The following is a 21,376-nucleotide window of genomic DNA, read 5'->3' on the forward strand; positions in this document are numbered from 1 at the left end:
AACTTAATTTTTTAAAATCTTGTATTAATCTCGTCGGTGATTGTACGAACATAATTGTATCTTTGGCGATACTTTTATTTTCGCGCATATGTTGCAAAGAAATTAACGAGTATCGGTAAAAATGTGTATTGTATACATTGTACTATCACTACACTAAAGATGGCATGTTTGAAAGAAAATGTAAGCAGTTTTCTAACCTAGCAAGATATTCGCTGTACATCACTGTACAATATTGTTGATTTAAACAATGGAGGAATTAAAAAATATGAACGAGGAGGATCTTTATAAATTATTAAATAATTTAAGAATATTGAAACAAAAGGGCGAGTTGGATACTGATGAGAAATTTAATGAGCAAACAGACAAATGGCGAAATACCTTGGAATATCATGTTTTAAAAACATATATCAGGCATTACAGTGAAAAGGTAACAATTTATCTTACGTTAATAGCAACTTGTTTTAATAAAAAAGATAATTGATTTTATAAATAATATCTATTTTTAAAATTCAAAAAGATATTGAGATAATAAAGAAACAGTTTCATACATGGTTTGTTTTACAGTGTCGATTGGAGACGTTTGCACTTTTAGTGGAATCAAGGAAAAGCACATTACGTTTTACACGCGAGGAGCTTGATATAATTCTGTTATTTTTGAAGTACAATATGTGTGAAAAGGTGGAATATGTACCCTTTGTCAAGAAGGTATAAAATATATTGGCATTGTCTTTTTGTTTTATCAAAATCCCATATAAATTTATAATTTTTTTCTATAGGCTTTAAAGAGATTGAAAGATAGTCGGACTGTTATGCAAAGACAGATGATTGAAAAAGAAAACAAGATAAAGCATTATAGAAAACAAAATGATTTAACCATGAACAATTTTTCAGCTTTAACTTGTGTTCAGTTTAAAATATACGAATTGAAGAATATTGAATCGAATATAAAGGATTATAATACATTTTTTATAAACTTGCATGAAATTTGTGTCAATAATTTGTATCCAGATGCAACGTACAGTCGTAGGCGATCCAGCTTGCAAATACTTTTACTTGTGCAAGGTGTACTTAGTGATGAATTCAAAGATATAAAATGGACTAAGAAACAAATTGACACAATATTCCAATGTTTATTGCTGGATACATATGAACCGAATAAGGAGATGGCATATCAGATATTAAAGTCTATAAATCCAATATTATTATGCCTAGATTTTGAATTACAAGTTCAATTTATAATCAAAGTTGCACTTGAATTAGGTAGCAGCATACGACCCATAGACAGTGTCACAGCTCTATATATGTTAAAAATATCAAAATTATCTCCGATTATAAGAAATATACTTTGCGATTCTTGCAATACAGAAGATAATGTTACAGAGGCGACAACATTACAATTAGTGTTGCTGTTGTATAAAAAATTGCATGTATGTATATATAAAACATTACATTCTTTCTGTTATTCAAATTTTATAGTTAATAAATTTATTATTAATTTGTCATACAAATTTATAAATTGTAGAATGCTTTATTACTCTTATTCTTTTTTTTTCAGGAAGCACTAGCTTTAGCAAAACAAAACATAGGAATGGCAATTGTTAAATGTTCCTTATATGGATATTTATTCTGCATAAGAGGTTTGCTTTTTGATTGTGATTTAAGGTAACTAATTGTAAGAGAAAAAAAATGTGCTGTATTGCTAATTTATTTTAACTTGATTAATGATATATTTGTATGTTTTTTGTAGAGCTGCAGGAACAGACAATTTATGGCGAAATACTATAGCCAATATCATATTATTGTGTTTTGAATTAAATAACACTGTTTCTGTGATAGTAAATAATTCCTCGCCCGAAGGACATTTACCTATGGATTTAAAACTATTAAATTTCAATGACGATACATCATTTCCTGAGAAAAAAACTATAACGCCACAAATGGTATTACTGTGTTCTTGGCGTACCGTTAAAGAAGTCAGTCAACTGTTTGGGCTGTTGGTCAGCAATGCATCGATACGAACTGATGAAACTATAAACGGATTGCTAACAGAGGAACAAGTAAGCTGTACATGTATTTATATGTATTTATATACATATATTTTCATATAACTAAACATGGCTAATATATATGATATATAAACAGATCGAGCATATAACGAAACATCTAGTTTTGTTATTATGCGAAACGAAACACAGAGGCGCATTTGAACAGGCGTATGTTGGCTTTTATCAAGTATGCACACGGTTGTGGCTATTACCAAGCTCGACTTTAAGTAACCTCCCTACACATTGGTTGTACGATATCTTAATAGGTATTACAGGATTAATGTCAGGATTTTCCAAATTATGTGCAACAAGAAGGAGCGCGGGAGTACCATTTATGATACAGGTTTGGGCAAAACAAAAAATTAAATCATATCAAATAAAGATTTTAGAGACTAAAACAAATTTATCTAAAAATAGGCAGTGCTATGCTCAGAACCAAAAATCTTTGATAATTTAAATCCTGCGTTTCATTCAGTTATGGAAATTTTATTACAATTTTCAATGCTCAAGTACACAATTAATTGGCAAGAAGTAATGTGTATAATACATAAAGGTACAATATTTTCCTACTACGAGCATCCAACGAAATCAATAATAGAAAATAACGAGTACAATGATAAGGAAACTAATTTTGATGTAACTGAGATAAAAACTCATTCTATGAACATTCTTAGAGCTTTATTCAGACATTCTCAACTTGGAAATATGGTCAAGAATTATATTGCGGATGGTTTGATAGTGGCATTTAGGAATTATGATAGCAAAACATGGGCGGTAAACAATGGCTCAATTATTTTAATATGAAAAATATTACTATTACTCATATGAATAATTTATTCACAAGATAATTTTGAAATACAGGAACGTAATGCGGCTACATTATTGTTTAGTGCGCTTATAATTCGAATTTTTGGCGTTCAAAGAACCAAGGATCACATTAATTTGACAACAGACAACAAAATGACAGCGAAAATATTTTTCGAAAGATATCCTCGTCTTCTGACTTTTATTTTGGATGAATTACGAACTTTTGTATCGATTAATGATACCATGATAAAATCGAATGTGCAAGCAATTTTACTATTATTGTCACGGTTGTACATTAATTATCATTTTGATAAAACATGTATTATTACTTGGAAGGTGTTTATAGAAAAATTCAATCTTTTTACTGTTTATTAGAGATGAACAATATGATAACAGGTATGTTTCCAGATAAAAGAATTTGTTAATTTGGTATCACAATGTGCTAAAAGTCGTGTATATAAAACACGTGAACTTGCAGCTAGAGCACTGGTACCGTTATTAACGGAGAACACAGCTCACAGTTTTGTAGAAAAATTACTTATACATTGTATAGTAACTCAACCAGGTACTCGGATTTCGGCAAATCTAATACATGGCTATTTACTACAGGCAAGCATATAAAACTGAACGATTAGAATAATTAAAATATTAATCTTTAATATTAAAAATTTGTAGATATTAGAAATTTTAAGAAGCCATCTATTGTCATCTATTCAGTTTTTAAAATCGGTCGTTACAATTTTTTTAAACGCAACAGATTGGATATTAAAAGGATTAGAAAAAAATGCTAATGGATTCAGTTGTTTTCCAATAGCTACTGTATACATCGACATTCTTCATGAATTATACAATTTAGATAAAAATATGTAAGATAATCATTTCGTGAAATTTATAACTCTTGAGTTAATAGATAAACTTATTTTAATATAATTTTTTATATTTTTTTAGAATCGAAAGCTGCAAAATGGAAGATATATTACATAGATTGCGGCAGCATTTAATCGAAAAAGATCTATTAGAAAAAAGTCCGGGAGAACAAATGTACAAAATATCTGTAATTAAATTTATACTATACGTCGGAAAATATTCGAATTTTTTACAAACAATGTATAATGGACAAAGCGAAGCATTTAACATATATTCACAGCTTTTGATTGTGCCAGAAGCAGAGATACAAAGCATCGCGTGGACCACAATTTTCAAAGTATTCGACAAAGAATCTCATCAACAAAGAAAAATATTAATTGCTTATGCTATTGATGTAATTGCCGATTTTGCTAAAGATTTACATAAATATAATCCTAAATTGCAAGATGCAATTTTCGATTTCTTATATAACTGTCTAATGGATGTAGATGAGTGTATTATTGATAAGCGTGAAATTTGTAACTTAGTTATGAGAAAAATACATTCACATGATGTGGACAATATATATTCTCAACGTATTTGTTATTTAAGATTGCTAGGTAAATGTATGGCGACATTAACTCATGAGCTAAAAAAGGTTTGTTGACTATTTTATTTACTTTATTCTCAATCTTTCATCACAGATTGTTTTTCATATTTTTGTATTTTTACTATATTTTTCTGCATCTTTGCAATATATATTTCTATGTCTATTTTAAGAATGAAGAGCTTAGGATGGAACATGTAGAGGATATTTATAGAAGAGTCTGTGACAGCGATTGGATTGGTTCGTTACATGAAGATTTTAGATCGTCGGTTTTTAATATATTATATGATCTTTTTAATAAGGACAATATCGATTCTGAACACTGCTGTAGGTTTGAATTGATCACTACTATAATTAAATTCACTTAAGAATATAATATAAGAGATAATAATGTTTACAGATCTTACATTGGATTGGTGGACAATGCTGTTACAATTATTAATTGATGATAATGCGGATATTCGACTCGAAGCATCCAAGTTAATTTGCAAAATTGAACCGTGCAATGAATTGGAATGCATCGAGAGTACTTTGGCAGTATTTTTTCAAAAGTTTAACGAAATAGTCGCTAATAAATGTCCCGGAATAGCGATTAGCGCTTTATTCTGTTGGAGTGTTTCGTTATTAGGCGATGCAGATTACGATATGGACGAAACGGATGTAAGTGATATGTTAGTTAATTTAATAGACCCACAAATCTCTTCTTCATTAAAATTACAATTTGATTATTTGAATTAGGTATTTAACAAATGTAGGAATTACGACGTTTTCGAACCTGTGAGGATATCAGAATTATGCTTTGACCTGACGAAATCGATAATACAACGATATTCAATTAATAGTGCACTACCACCGGACGCAGTGAGATGGATGAATTATTACTTAGGTACCGATTTCTCTGCGCTGTCGTCCTTTAAAGATATCATGGACAATTATAGAAACAACATGCCAACACTCGAGAAGGAATTGAATGCAATTTTAGATCCGACGTACAAAGACAGATTATTGCAAGTTTTAGCATTCGAGAAATATGTGTCGTTATAGTGTCGAAAGTTACTGCATGTTTTTGTCACCTAACACTGTAATTACAAATGAATACATAAATTTGGTGAAATTCATGCATTTATTGCAAAAGTGTATGAACAAAAATATACCATAAATAAGAAATGCAAATTTTAAAACTAATATTTTTTTGAGAAAAATATAATGCTAATAATGATAAATAAAAGGGTTACTTTTCTCTTTTTTCTCTTTCCCTTTGTTTGATCATGCGTTTTCTAATATTGTAATTAGATATTAGTTGTTAATTATTAGTTTAATATTATTTTTAATATTAAATTTAATATTTAAATTATTTCTATTAGCTATTAAAAGATATTAAATTCTACTAATATTTACATTAATTAAATATAATTCTGTTTGAACTATTGTTTCAAACTTTGAATTTGTTTATCATCCCTTGATAAACTTCAATCATAAAATGCTTTGCAAATGTCATTCTATTATTTATGGTTTTGTTTATTACGCTTTAGATAATGTAACGACGCATTGTTTCAATAATTTCTAACATATTTCTGTAAAAATATTTTAAAATTAATTTTTCTTTGGATTAAATAGTATCCGTTTATTTGTGGTTTTTTTTTAAGATAGAAAAATTAAATGTGTATATATATATATATATATTTTTTTTTTTTTTAATTAAATGCAACTAGGATCGCGCATGCGCAAACAGATTACGTTTGTGACGTAACAGGTGACGTATGCAATTATTGCTTCGATTGTATCGACACTTCGATATTGCGATTCTCGAAGTATCCTTTTCGAATCATACCGTTTCGTGCACGGAACGTGTCGCCGGCACTTTTCGCGATTGTTATCGGTTAAAAAATGAATCTCGTGAGTGAAAAATTATCGAAAGTGTTCGCGTTGTAACATAAACGTCGTGTACAATTGTTATTAAACATTGATACAGTGATTTTGACATCAATAATCCATTCTACGGACATCAGTCGAAATCATCAGATCTCATTTCAGGACATCTCACCAACAATCATATAAACAGGTATATGCATTCATATTATCGATTTATAAATAGTATTGATATCGTTTCGATATCAATACTATTTATTCTTATTATTATAATATATTTTCTTTAGATTACGCAATAAATATATATATTATTTTATCTTGATATGTTTATGTCTTTGAAACTACTATTCCTTTTCATATCTGAAAATAATCCTTTTTCGCAAATTATAATGTTAAATATATTTATTGCTTTCGTCGCGTTTTATATCAATGAAATCATATTTTATGATTAATATGAATTTTATTTATGATTAAAATAGAAGAATTATGCTTATTTAGAAACAATTCTCTTACAAGACTACATTATTTATTTATTTCATCGCTTCAATCACATCGTATACATATATAATATAAAATTGCTAATTATTCGGTTAGTAAAAATGTGAGGAGAAAAATTGGGGAGGAGCTTCGCGCGTTTGACGCGCGGCGTCGCCACCGACGGCGCTCGCCGCGACGAGCGGCGAACCGCCGACCGCCGAACGGAGCCGACTCGGGCCGAGCGATGCCGACTCGCACGCGTATTTCGCGACGCGACGTGCTGCCGTGTCGAGTATACTCCGTCGTGCTCGTACTTTTTGTATTTCTCGCGTCTTGGCGCCGTGACTGTCCGCTTTTCGCGCGCGTCCACGCTCATTGCCCATGTCCGACTGGTGACGGCGCGTCAGCGCGCCTTCCGCCGGCTCCGAAAGTCCCGAAAAAACGAGAGGCGTACACCCTCCGCACCGCGCGCGCTCTCCCGACACGGTGTTAACGAGTGCCCGAGTGCGGCTGGTTGGTGCTCGCAGGAGGAAGGAGGCATGGAGTGTGTTCAGTGCGCTCGTTTCAAATTGTCACGGGCCGTTACCTCAGCCCCGTTCGCAAGGTGAGTGTGTCTCGTCTTGTCTCGTCTCGTCTCGTCGCGTCGCGTTTTACTCGCGAAAAGAAAGGGGATTCGCTCGCCTCTCGTGAGCGGGAATCGCTCCGAGAGGGAGAGAGACAGCTCTACACCTTCCTCCGCTCCCTGCCCCTCTCCGTCGTTCGGTACCTGACCTACTTGCGCGCGAGCTGTCACCCTACGGTCGGTACTTTGATACACACGATTCCGGCTGGTCGGCCCTTCGAAACATATATATATATATATATATACACCTCGCGCGAAATCTTATCGCGGAAAAAAACCAGCTGGAATAAGAGAGCCTGTACGGAGGGTGGACGGAGAGGGGAAGATGACGACGACGAGAGGAAACAAGTTTGAAAACTGGCGTCGCCGGTCGATCACCAGGTGATTCCCGAAACGCGTTATTTCTCAAGAATGGGATGTTAAAATAGTCCTCGCACGATCGACTAACGGCAATTTTCTCTCCAACGCTCTTTCTTCACCTCTTTCTATTCTCTCTCTCTTCCTCTCATCGCTCTCTTCCCTCCTCTCCTCCCGTGTTTCCTCTTTCTCTCTCTCTGTATATATCTTTCCCTTTTCGTGTCTTCTTTCCCTCGAGAGAGAAAGGTCATCGGTCTCGAATTCATCTTTTGTCCGCGTGCGGAGGACGCGTTTTCTCTTTCATCTCTCCTCTGTCTTATAACGAACTCGTCGGGTTTCTTTTAACGAATGTCCGCGTGAGAAATTTACGAGCTGTTCGCGGAATCGAACGCACGTCGCGCCGCGCCGTCGCGCGTCGTATCGACGTCACGCCGCCGGTGTCGCGACGATTTTTTTTTTGCTTCCGAATTATCACCCAAATTCTAGGTGAATCGGAGATCTTTTGCGTTGCGCCGATTTCGTTTAATATCGAGAATAATCTCTGTGATAAAAATACCCGCGACAACTTCGCGCTTATTTAACAACGAACGTGGGCAGAAATTAATACCATTGTCAATCAGACAATTGTACTTTAGACTGTGCGTAATTAAAAATGACAATCATCTATTGATGGTTTTTTGAAGAGATATTCCAGTCTTTCATTATAATAATTCATATTAATAATTATAATAATTTCATTATAATCTTCACTCGATAGTCATAATTATTAAAACGAAAATATGCCAAGAAAATAATTAAAAATTGTTATAATTGAATATACAAATTTATTTTTGTCTACGAATAATGTGATTACCATATTTAATATTGCATATTTTTATTTATGTTAATATGATTAGAATTTATGTTATTATAAACTGCTTCTTTAACATTATCCTATGTGAAAATTATAGACTGATAATACGAATTTTTTACGAATTTTTACGCATTTCCGCAAATTTATCATATTTTGGGAAATCGCAAGACTCGGAGCATACTTTTGCAAAAGAATTATATTACTTTAAGATGATATAAATATACACAAATAAATATGTATTATAGTTTTCGAGTGAAGTAGATTCGATCGCTCTGAAAACGATTAATGACGTCAAACTCCAGTTTGAATTGCTTAGGTACTTGAATTGCTAGGTAGATGAATCAATAAAACACTTAGTGTAAGCGTTTGATTGATTAATTAGAACAAAAAATTTGGGTTTTAAAATCAAAATAGCTCAAATGAGATGTACTTTATATTATCAATGTGTTCTTTATATTAATCAGATATAATTCACAATGTTCAGTTGATTTCTCGATTCATATGTGTACGGCAAATTGAGTTTAATCGTTTTCAGAGCAATCAAATCTGCTCACTTGAAAATTATCTATTAATATATTATACTTCACTCAAAAAAAATAATCTTGCAACTTCAACAAAAATTTACTAGGTGTAAAACATTAACTAAAACAATTAAATTATTAGCAAATATTGTGATACTGCATATATTTTGCACTTAATCAATTTAAATGACAGAGACAGAATTTATATATGTACTGTTAGTGTAATTTAGACAGAAAATTTTTTTGTGATGTCCATCTTTAAAGCCTATTGTCAGGAACAATTATATTTGTGATTAATATTTGGCAATGGAATCTAAATTTTCTAGAGGTATTGCTAGAATCTTGCTGCTCTAAATTCTATACGTGACAAACAATATTCTAACAGATACAAAAAAATAGCGATAAATTTTAATTGAGACATCTAAGAAATCTATTTATATTAGCAAAATATTTTTTTAAGTGTTGAATCTTCAAGATTGAAGTCACTAATTGCTTAATATTATGTACGTCAACATTTTAATAAGTTTGACATTTGTACATATTAGTATTATTCTGTGTGAAAAGTCAACAGATATCTTTATCATATTTTAAACTTACGTAATATTGTTATAAATATCTTTTAATATTATTGAATCTTCAAGATTGAAGTCACTAATTGCTTAATATTATGTACATCAACATTTTAATAAGTTTGACATTTGTATATATTAGTATTATTTTGTGTGAAAAGTCAACAGATATTTTTATTATATTAATATAATATTATATATATTAATTGAGATATCTAGAAATCTATCTACATTAACAAAATATTTTTTTGAGTGTTGACTATGTCACAAAAAACGTTCACTTTTTAAAAGCATCCTGAAACGCAACGCGATCATCCGGCATCGATGAATCTCATCGATGTTCTCTAAACGTGCTCTAGCATTGCGATTTACGTAAAGATTTTACGTGAAAATTATTCTATCGCGTCTCTCAATCTCGTCGTTGAAACGAACTTTTTCGTGCGGAAAATCAAGAAGCAACGTCCTTTCATACGTACATACGTGTACATACATACGTTTCACGTGTCATTCGTCTATTTGTTTTGCCGCGCCTGTGTAGTTTGTAACGCGCCCCGCGGCAAAACGTCATTTCGACAATAACGTGGCGCGATCACGCGACCACAAAAGCCGGACAGAAGAACGCGTAATTTATGCAAAATGCGAACCACGCTGGCCGGCCCACGGCTACCGCCTGCCTTCGTGACCGCCGCTAGTTACGCAATGACAAAACAGCGTTCTAACAACGGCAATTGACTCTGTGTCGTTATAGTTGTAGCCTAGCCGGCCGGAAAATTTTTCCAAACGAGGAAAAACTCGCGCCCACCCTTCTTCTGCCGTTAATAATCGTCATTATTGTGATAACGCAATTATTATAATAGAAGGATTATGTGAAGAATCTAAATTATTCAAGAGCCAATTATATATAAATCGCTTCGTGTATAATTGGATTGAATTTCCTATTAAATTATACTATTTAGATTGGGACTGTGTGTGATTGATGCACATGCATCCATAATGATGAGATGCATTCTCCGCTTCATTGCAACTGATTATCTTGTTTTTCAATCGTAGAAATAACGAATTTTAAACTTTCTTGTAATTATATGATATATCGTAACTTCCGGCAGCTTTCTTCGTAGAAAAAAAATTACATTGCGCGACACCATTTTTATCCTCCTTCAGCGAAAATAAATGATTTATTTAAGACTAATTGAAAGTGTAAACAAAAAATTTCTAAAAATTGAAGCTTTATGGCTAATTGCAAAATATTTTTGTAACATTAATATCGTTTTTAATTAAAAATTTGAAAAATATATTTTCATTATTAAAGATATTTTTTGGAACACAAAGGCATCGTTTGAATGAAAATTTGTATTGCCTTTTGTATGCCATTTTTTATAGGATTATATTATTATTTCTCGTGTGTTGCAAGTCTATATTCCATGCAAGATTCTTAGATTTTTTTAATGTCGCGATACTTTTACGATCAGCACGAAAGTCTTACGTCAATGAAAGTCTTCCGTAAGTCCCGGATGAGGCTTTACTTAGAGAGTATGCGAGCGAACTCTCGGTGATATAAAGGGTGCCTCCTCGTAAGAACCTCCGAGATTGCAGAGGGCTTCCGTCGCGCCTCGTATAACGCGGAAATCGTTCAAAAGTTAATTTGAAATTTATTCATGGACACCGCGGGGGACCACCGAGCATTGCCTGCATACAGGGTGTCTTAAACCTGATGTAAGTCACCTTTCGTGGCTATGAATTCTTCGATCGATCTTATATCTGTCTTTTCCTCAGCGAAAATATATCGATGCACATTATTATTTGTCGCGCAAGTTTCTAACTTTCAAGTATCGTGTACTTTTGTATACATATTAACTTTTTAAAATTAAAATTTTGTTCTGAAAGGTCTGTCCTTTACATTAAACTCAGGGTAAAGTTTTATTCGCTTGCATATTACAAGTAATTTTGCAAAAATGCTTTATTTTTAATACTTTTTTTTAATGCAAAGATTTTTTTACTTGCATCATATACATGTAAATAAAAGTGTCTGTTCTGGTAAAAATCAATTGAATATAAAAGTCGCAAAGAACAAATCATTTAACAGATTAACGACAAATTTGAGAGAATAAATTGGGTGATCTCGCCATCGTTTAAAGCTAATTCAGTGTCATATATATATATATTATGATATACGTGTCGTGACTTACGAGTCACGACTTATATTACATCTCTCTCTCGCGAGCGTGACGTATATTATAATATATCCCTAAGAAAAATAATTCATACATATTTATCATCGATTTATTTCTCTCACGCAACAAAAGAGAGACATTAATCTCTTTATACATATATGTAAAAAATAATTTAAATAGCGAAGATAAATTTGAGATCTTTAGTTTTTAATTATACATTATATAATATAATAGAAGGCATTCTACGAGGTTATATAATATTAATCAAAGGTAATAGAAGAGATCTTTGCTTCCTTCAATTCCTAATAATGTTGTTGTTTTTTAAAGTTGATATAATTTTTTGATTAATTAAAAGAAAGTATTTCTTTTTTCGTTCTTCTATAAATAGATTATTTTGAAATGTAGCAATTTTTATTTTTTCGAGACTCGCAGCCTTTTTGCATTAAGTTTTCAATTTATGCTCGTCATCTATTTCCTGTGGCGGCTCGCAAAGACTGGAATTTTTCATGGGACGACTCGTTGTCTGCGTGTAGTAATTGCAGAACGAGACGCGTTGCGCTCATCTACTCCCTTCATCCGGTTTTTCATTTGGCTTCTTTTAACATCGACCTTAAAATAAACTTTGCAGCTCTGCATGTCATCTTTCTGTGTCGCACTTTTCTCATCCATTTGAATCTTTATCGTCAAAACGTCAAAAACCGGGTGTAAAACGACGAGTATGTTTTCCAAAATTTGTTCACGTTTTATTAATTTATTAATATTAACTTGTTAATATTAATAAATTAATAAATTAATTTTATACAAATATGTTATGTACATATACATATAAATGAAATTATTAAATTATATAATGTATAATATATAATAAAAAGAATACTGTATAGAGTTGAATCTATACAAAGCTTTACAAAATCGAAGTTACGCAGTTGACACGATATCCCAATAGCAATTCACATAAAAAAAATAGGTGCTTCCATCGGGGAAACAGTTTTTACGATATTGTCGTCCCCCTTTACTTTATATCACCGCAGGGTTGGCAAAGTTTCACATTTTTTGGTAAAATCCATACCAGTAATAAAAACCAGTATTTTCTGAAAAAATTGACAAAAAGTGATCTTTCTGTTTAAAATATTAAACCTTTTTATCGATATTGTTTTTAAAAATTTCACATATTAATTTGAATTAAAAAAGAAACTTTATCATTATATTAATTTTATTTTTTTTAACTATAGTGATTAATATAAATGTATTAATTAAAGCATAAATATCTCTTTGCATAAAGTTAATAAATATATTTAATATTACATATTAATCCATTGGATAAAGTCTGGAATAGACAATAAAAATCAGAATTTATCGTGGTTTTTTTCTTTTTTCCATGCACTTTTCCAGTCAACCCTGCCGTAGCGTCCAATAATATTTCTCTAAAAAGAAAAAATTTTTTTTTTTAGATCGCAACGCAAGTTCGAGGCCGATGTCGCGATGGACGATGACCGTACGAGCGTGTGAGGTAACAAAATGACAAGGATGAACAACCCCTGTTCTACGAGCGTCGATGTCGAGTCGATCTCTCGCAACAAGAACGCGATAATCCGAGAAGGCAAGAAGCACAAGCGCGGATTGCCAGATGCATCGAGGGCCTTTCGACAGGAAGTAGAAGTAGGCGGGCAGGAAGAAGAGGCGTCGTAATAAAGGCGACGAGCAAATCGCGAAACAACGAGATGGACGAGATACGCGGCTCGTCGTCGACTCGCCGTCTCTCGCAAATTCTCGATCCCATCACACGACTAGCCAGTGACTTCAGTTCCAACTCGGCGCCATGTAGTCCGCGACTGGGTGCACGTGTGCACGACGCGGGTGGTGGGTCCACCGGACCTGCCGGTCAATCGGCTCCAGCTGCTAGCGGCGGTCCATCGTCGTCTCGAGCGGGCCCGAGCGGTACTGCGTCAACTGGCGGCTCCAATTCCGCGGGTCCCGATAGTCCGCGACTGTGGCCGCGACAGTTTCGACAGGTGCCCACGCCACCGCCACGGCCTAGGCACGTCGTTACCACTACCGCCGCCATCAGCACCGTCAGCATTTCCACTAGTACCGCTCCCGTGAACATTAATAACAATAATAATAACAATAATGCGGGAAGCGGCGCCGACAGTGACGCGCCATTACCGGCGGTGATACACGCGAGAGACTCGCCCTACGTCAATGTGCCGAATCTGTTCTTCCACAAGGATAAGAGCTTCGCCGAGAGCGCCAGGAGTGCCGGTTACATCGAGCTCCGCGAAAAACCTAAATGCAGCCCGTATGATTTTACTTCCGAGTCCAGCGGTCACGTGGAGTACGCGGACAAGAGAACATTTGTTACTCCGTCGGTTCAGTCTGATTTGGCTTACGATATCGGAAAGGAGCCCGATGGTCCTCTTTGCAGGGGCAAGTCAAATTACGAACCGGGACCCTCCAGCGGTAGAGGCCACTTTGACAGAACATTCTCGTTTTCCGGTAGGCAACCGTCAGAGCAACCGCCGGTCGCACGAATGTACGAAACGGGCAGAATGTTTGTTGATCTTGTTGATCCGAGAACCGGTGAAAGCGTCGATATACACAGGAAAAAACTGGACGTCAGGCCCAGTTACGTCACCTCCAAGAGTTTCGACGGATACACAACGACAGTAGAGGAACTCAACTGGCAGGAGAGATGTTTGGAATTACAACTCGAGCTACACAGGAGCAGGAGTCAGGCGACCAGGGTGAGAGACATGCTCCGAGAAAAGGTGAGTTTAAACTCACAATCAATCTTTTTGCAAGAATTAACTTTTTAGCTACACGCAAAGAATTTTTTTTAAATATTATTGATAAACAAAATAAGACTACACTGTAATTATAAATACCGTTCAGTTTTATTGTTTTATTTTTTTTATTTTTATATCAATTGGCGTGAAATATCAATGTGATAAATTAATTGCAAAAAAAAAAAAAACCATTTTAATAAATTTCTCAATATTTTTTCCAATGCAAACGTTTGTTTTATATATAAATGTAGTGTCAGCTAAAGAGTTAATTGTTATTCCATTATTTCTAATGTGTATTTCAAAAGGTACCGAAGTGATTAATGAAAGACGCGAAGATAAGAAATACGTCATTTATCTTGTTTAATCGCGTTAGCATTAGCCATCCGCAGTCAAGGGTCGATAGTTAACGAATCTCTCGTCCACGTCTGGAATTTCTCTCATCTGATATGCGCGGCATACGTTAAACAAATTACGCGGGGAGAGGGGCAAAAGAGAAGGAAGGGGAGGAGTCTGAATACGTGATACGAGAAACCGAAATATATATCTCGTCGTCTGAATTAGTATGCGCGATCACGTGCGCCGATTTAACGCCGTCACCCTAGATAAGGCACATAGAAGACACATCGCGTTGGTTGTTCACCACCGGTCTGTTTCTGACTCTTTAAAATCCGTTACGTCGATCATTTAACAGAAACAAGCTTTCATGAGCAAGATTTAATACCGAGGTTGGTCGGAAAAATGTAGTGGATGAGCAAAAACCATGATAAATTCCGGTTTTTACTTTTCATCCCGGACTTTATAATGGAATGAAAACTGACAAAATATTATGAAAAATATTATGAAAAGTAACTAACATGTAATACTAAAATATATCTACATAACTTTATGCACAAAATTACTTTAATACATTATACTAATTGCTACAGTTTACAAAAATGAATTCAATATAATAATAATAATAATAATAATAAAGTTTCTCTTTTAATTCAAATTAATATGTGAAATTTTTAAAACAGAAGCTTTGAAAATATAAATGTTGTTAAATTTTATATTAATTTCTAGTTTAATAAGAAAAATGTAACAGAAACTACAGTAACATAATTAAAAATTGTTATAGATGTGGTTTACCTTTCTACATCTTTTAAGATAAAATTAATTTATTTGCTACGTCAATTTCTAATTTGTTACGGATTTTATTTTGGATATAAAGTTAATTATACATTAGAAAATATTCTCTCAATTTATGATAAGTAATATCGATAAAAATTTTCTATTTATCTTAACATTTTTAATTAAAAAAAACAATTTGTTTTTAAATATCAGTTTTTATTACTGGTATAGATTTTATTTAAACAATGTAGCATTTTGCTAACCCTATATGTTAATACGCTAACCAATTTGAAAGAAATACATTTTGCTGCATGCTTTACGTATATTTCTTCGTACGTTAAATAATTTACAAAGAGTATAGATAAGTTTGAAAATAAATCTGTCTTTTATATAATTTAACTTTTATATTTAACTTTTATAATTTAACTTTTAATTTTTTTAATACACATAAAAAGAGACGATGTGGGAAAATGGGGAGAAAAAATACAAAGTTATCGGCGTCTTTTTATTCCGCAAACTAAAGGAAAAAAGTGTTCTCTCTCTCAGTTCGCGACGGTTTGATCCCACGATGGTATGTTCAGGTTGGTTCATTCGTTCGTTAGGTTTATACGCGGCTTAACGCAAACAAACTGCCTTGCGGAAGAGACAGTGGTACGCGCGATGTGTGCGATACCGCGTTTCGCGAATGGACGTGTACGTGGAGCACACGTCGACGAGGATCCAACGTCAGGCCGGAAATTATACGTCCGCCTCGCCGGACACGTCGTAATATCGCTGACGGCTTTTTTTTTTTTTTTTTTTTTCTGCTAACTTTTTCACAATACATATCACCCGTCCACCCGCTTCTGACTATCCTGTTACAACGGTCGTTTTTATTTCTCATCGGCAGAAAAAGGATCGGTAGCTAAAAAACAAATCGACAAACCGTATCGCGGATAAACGGATATTATCTTTTTCCACTACAGTTTTTACAGTTGCATCACTCAGGACAGATTTTACGTGACAAAAGTGCTTGCGGTTTTGTTATCTTTGAAGCTTTGAAACTTAGCGCGATATATGTATCAACAGAGAGAGAAAGAGTTTATAAATTTCTCACTTGAGATTTTTTTTGTTCTACATTTATCCAGTAAGATGTTTGCCTAAAAATGTGTTACTTAATTTAGATTTAATTAAATGCAATTTAGCAAATTATTTTGAAAATTTATTTGAAATAGTGATTATTATTTAATGCCGGAATTTTAATATTTCTTTAAGAATGCCAACAAAAATTGGCTTATTATCTTATTTATTTCTACGGTATTACCGACACACGAAGCCAGTACATTTGATCTCTTCTATATTTCCTCTTGCGGTAGATCTTCTCGTTGAAAGCGAATGCTGTTTATATTATCGAAGCGGGGAGCCACGTGCTCCCTGAGCGCGTGCAAAATTCAACATGAAATCCTTGATGTATCTTGGGGCCTACCTTTCGCACGAAAAGGATACCAAACGGATTTACGAGCTGAAGCAAACGGCTTTTCCTACCCCTGTGCGTGATAATCTCATTTTAAATATAGTAAGCATTTCTTTAATGCAAGAAAAGAATTTAAAGCCATTATTTAAAAAAAAATATAATTATTTCTATGTATTAATATATAAGCAAAAAACGTTTTTACGTAAAAATTTAAAAATTAATGTGAGAACTTAATTGCATAATAAAAAAATAAATTTTCAATTAATTATATTTTATAATATCCAAAATTTATAATCTCTTTCTCGTGATGCTTCGAAAAAAGAGGGTTCTAAAATTCATTCAACATTTTATTATGAATCCAATAAAAATGGAAAATGCTGGTATCTGCATCTAAAGTAATTAAAATTCAACTCACGTTTGCTTTTAATACATGAGCTTATCTTGGTTACCGTTCACGGCACATCGCTTATCTCTCAACGTTTTCCAATGTGCACGTGGTTTAACGCGTGTGCAAACACGCGCGAGGACGCACGCACTACATTGTACAGCGAATTAAATCGAGAAAGGAGAGCGAGCAGAATCAATTGTGGATTATAAATAACGGCTGCGCTGAGAGAGCTGGCCGTGACGTCTCATTATCTAGGCAAATACACAATACACATAATGCGGTATACCAGAGAGGGCGGGGGGTATTGTTCGAGCATGTACGTTACCCTATTGAATTCCATATTCGAGCGACGTGTGCTAACAGCTATCACGCGTTCCGTTGTACAGAGTGTCCCAGATCTGGTGGTCCATCTTTCATTCGCAAACGCCGACCAATATAAACTCCTTTTCCTTGTCGAAAATATCGAGGAAACGTTTTCAATTTTCAACAATGATTATTATCATATTTTATTTAATCATTATATCATATCATTTATTTATTTTTAAATCACAAAATCGATTAATTAAATGAGCTTTCCTATTTGTTTGAAATTTATCCTTGGGATTTCTTGAAAGTTTTTATTATTTATTATTTATAGTCACCTATAAGTTCAAAATTATTGAATATTTTTGTTTTCAAAAATTAATTTCGATTTTATCAATTTCTAGACAGAAAGTCCGCTAGATTTTGAACGCTGTGTATACGTATGTAGCTAATATTAATATTGATTCCTTGGGAGGTAGTAATGGAAGTCATCACGTCAATAAAGCTTTGAAACGCCAATATCGACTTCAAAGGACGTCAATGTTGCAATATCCGAAACTATTTCTGCATGTTTACTCACATAGAAAAACTTAATGAGCTATTTAGTAGAAACTCATTTGTCTTTATCGCCTCGTCAGGAAAAACTAAATTAAGATAGCGAAAAAATATGCGGCATTTTAATATAATTATATAATATAGAACAAATTTTGAAAATACCAATTTGTCGACTGCAGTCTTGTTCGATGTCGCACTGCAGAGAGAATTGTTCCTTTTTTGTATTTTTTATTCTTTTTTTTTATATTGTATATAACACGTTATGGGAAAATCATGTTTTTCGAATATTTCTTGTATAAAATGTACAACAATGAAAGTTCGGTGAAAGGGATTAAAATATGGTGGTAAAATCATCCCCTGATATAATTTCATTATTCTCTTTCTCCGATAATGGAACGCTTAATATCGACAATCGGTTTACAATTAAACCGATTAAAATGTACGTTACATAACATCGATTACCGCTGTTTTTCCATTCTCTAAAATCCACATGTTTTTACTGAGTAATTTTCGCGCCAATGCAGCTTAGCTTTTTCCGGGGACTCAGTATCGATTTTGCGTTACAAGGTTGAGGTTGCAGAATTGAGAAGAAAAAAAAAGTCTTCTTTCTTTTATTAATATACTTATGTTCTTTTTTTTACACGAATTCTTCTTTTACGAATGTTCCCTTTTGGGACAGTACTCTTCAATTTTTTTTTTTCTCTAATTCTCCATATCAATTTTCGTACGCAAACTTTCCAAAATTGACGGAAAAGGCTGTCAAACGTGAGATAGAAAAACACGCGTTAGGGATAAGATAAATAAAGACAGATAGTCGACTCAATCTCTCTATCAATACAAACGACAGACGCATACGCTCGAATCTCCCGGGATCTGTGCGAGTCGGAACACCGGTTAATGTTACCGTGTTCGTGAAATATCCGCCATTATCTTGATTTGTGCGCCTACCTTAGTTCGTACGCCATATTTCGATTGGTTAATTCGTCGATTGATGCACGCTGCGCCTAGAGTCTTTAATTTTTTATTCTAATGGATTACTATCGATGGATTTCACACGTGTCACTGTACTATTGCCATAGTATCTATGATATTAAAAAATTAGTTTCTTTATAATCCAAGGCAGCATGTCTTTTAAAATGAAAAAAAATTGTATCTTATTATTAGATTTATTGTATACGTTAATCGATAAACTATAAGCGAAAAGTATTTAATATTTTTGATATTTATCGAAAGATATTGATAACGCATACTTTAGTATAAAAATGAGCATAGAATATATAATATGAGATCATATTTTTTACTGAACTTTAGATTGAGAATTTTAAAGCTGTTTCTTTAAGATTCTCAATACGAAGTTCAATTTAGAAATATGAAATCAGTGCACAATCTCTCGAAAATCAATACTATACTGTCCCAATCAGTACATTGTTGCTTTTGATTCCCCCGATTTCAGGGAATCCCAATCAACTTGATTCTACAGAAAATATGATATTTATAGAAATTCAATGGAAATATTCTTTTATATTGTGTTTTTATATTTTTCCTTCGATGTTTTTTGTCAATCTGTGAAAATCCGCAAGAATAACTCAAAATTCTCCACAATCTTACAAAGTAAAGTTTTGTATTATTAGAAAATTGCTCTTTCTTCTCATACTTTAATATTTAATATACCTCTAACATTGGAGATATGTCTACGCGTACGTGTGTTAGTTTTAATCACATTATATAGTATCCTTTCAAAATCCTATCAATAGGTATTCCCTCTGTATTGTAACACGGCAGAGAAGCAAAGAGTACAAATGTATGTGTCTACACGTGTTTCTGTGTAGGTTTGATAAAGTAGTTAGACAGAGCAAGACGGGGAATTACAATCTGCAAAGTTCCTCGTAGTAACGGGCGTCTGTGTCGGATAGTACAGTGCCAAGAGCCGCGGACATTGTGTCCAATTAGTAGTTAAGCTTACGCGAAACTTTGAGAATTGGCGCCGAGGATTAGAAATTCCATGCTTTACAACGGTGGCGAGCGGTCTTTTTGAGCTGTCAAATTATTTATTGTTCTCTCAAGTTTTAGTTAACTTAAAATAATTTCCCTTTATATACGCTGGTTAAGTAGTCTCACGTATCATCTCGTATATATGAATGCCATAAGTTCGCTAACTCTCTTACAATTAGTACATTCAACGGATGAAACGGACGATTCAATTACGCGACAGCGGTCACACTTGAGAGCTCGATTCGTAGTTGTGCAGTCGGGTATGAATTTTAACTAATATGGTTAGTTATGTAAGGTCAAGTGAGCTAATTGAGGTCGCCGGTTAAATGGAATAACATGATGATTTTTGAATATAATAATAAAATCGACAAATTAATGCTTTTGTTATTCAGATGTATATATAAATGTTTTGAAAAAATTATTTAATCAATAATTATCGGAAAATTGTTAAGAAATGGAAATCATTGATTTTATCACCGAAAGATTATTAGAATAAACTTCAAGAAGTTTTAATTATATGTATTTCACTTGATTCTGACACATATTTGACGCATTTATCATGCACGTAAATAAATGAGAATAAGAGATGTTATCAATATTGGCAATCAGCTTTCAATAATCAAAGTTAGTTGCTATTTATTCAGATGCATTAATATTGATTAAATTTATCAAATAAATATAATCGCTAAAATTATTCTTTGTGAATTATGCAAAGGAATTAGAATAAAAATTTTAGATTTTTTTTAATAATGTATTCTATAATATTTTATCCTTTTTTTAGAATTATATATTTTTCTAAAATGTTATTTACGTGTATCCAGTATTATTTAATAATTTATTATTTAAAAGAATTCATGTTTTACTTTTATTATTATTTTTTACGTATTTTATCTAAGAATACATAATTTAAAATTTTTATTGATATATTTTTAACGAATAAGACATTTAAGATGCGCATCAAGAGAAAACGATATTTCTTTTCATGTCTATCTCTATATTTCGTTTTACTGTGTATTGCTTGAACGGCGCCACGATGCCGGGCATC

At 33.2% G+C, this 21,376-nt stretch overlaps 2 protein-coding genes across 7 annotated transcripts in view; both read left to right on the forward strand.

Annotated features, from left to right (window-relative positions):
* Positions 1-56: 56 nt before the first annotated feature.
* Positions 57-5,531, forward strand: Thada (Thyroid adenoma-associated protein homolog). Its single transcript, XM_072909383.1, has 14 exons — positions 57-427; positions 565-705; positions 777-1,427; positions 1,556-1,662; positions 1,748-2,057; positions 2,143-2,388; positions 2,463-2,819; positions 2,907-3,188; positions 3,261-3,461; positions 3,528-3,718; positions 3,801-4,356; positions 4,479-4,632; positions 4,706-4,965; positions 5,044-5,531. The coding sequence occupies exons 1-14, from the start codon at positions 248-250 to the stop codon at positions 5,347-5,349; spliced, it is 3,942 nt and encodes a 1,313-aa protein (XP_072765484.1). The 5' UTR covers positions 57-247; the 3' UTR covers positions 5,350-5,531.
* Positions 5,532-6,805: 1,274 nt separating this feature from the next.
* Positions 6,806-21,376, forward strand: part of LOC140675433 (uncharacterized protein CG43867) — a 66,673-nt gene continuing 52,102 nt past the window's right edge. For 3 of the 6 annotated variants that reach the window (XM_072909928.1, XM_072909926.1, XM_072909927.1), the window contains exons 1-2: positions 6,808-7,255; positions 13,196-14,512. In XM_072909928.1, the coding sequence (XP_072766029.1) occupies positions 13,466-14,512 (1,047 nt within the window). In that variant the 5' untranslated portion in view covers positions 6,808-7,255; positions 13,196-13,465. Of the gene's footprint in view, positions 7,256-13,195; positions 14,513-21,376 lie in introns of all 6 variants that reach the window. The other 3 variants (XM_072909925.1, XM_072909924.1, XM_072909929.1) reach the window with 3 other exon arrangements.

Source organism: Anoplolepis gracilipes, chromosome 17 (genome assembly GCF_047496725.1).
Source record: "Anoplolepis gracilipes chromosome 17, ASM4749672v1, whole genome shotgun sequence".
Classification (NCBI taxonomy): domain Eukaryota; kingdom Metazoa; phylum Arthropoda; class Insecta; order Hymenoptera; family Formicidae; genus Anoplolepis; species Anoplolepis gracilipes.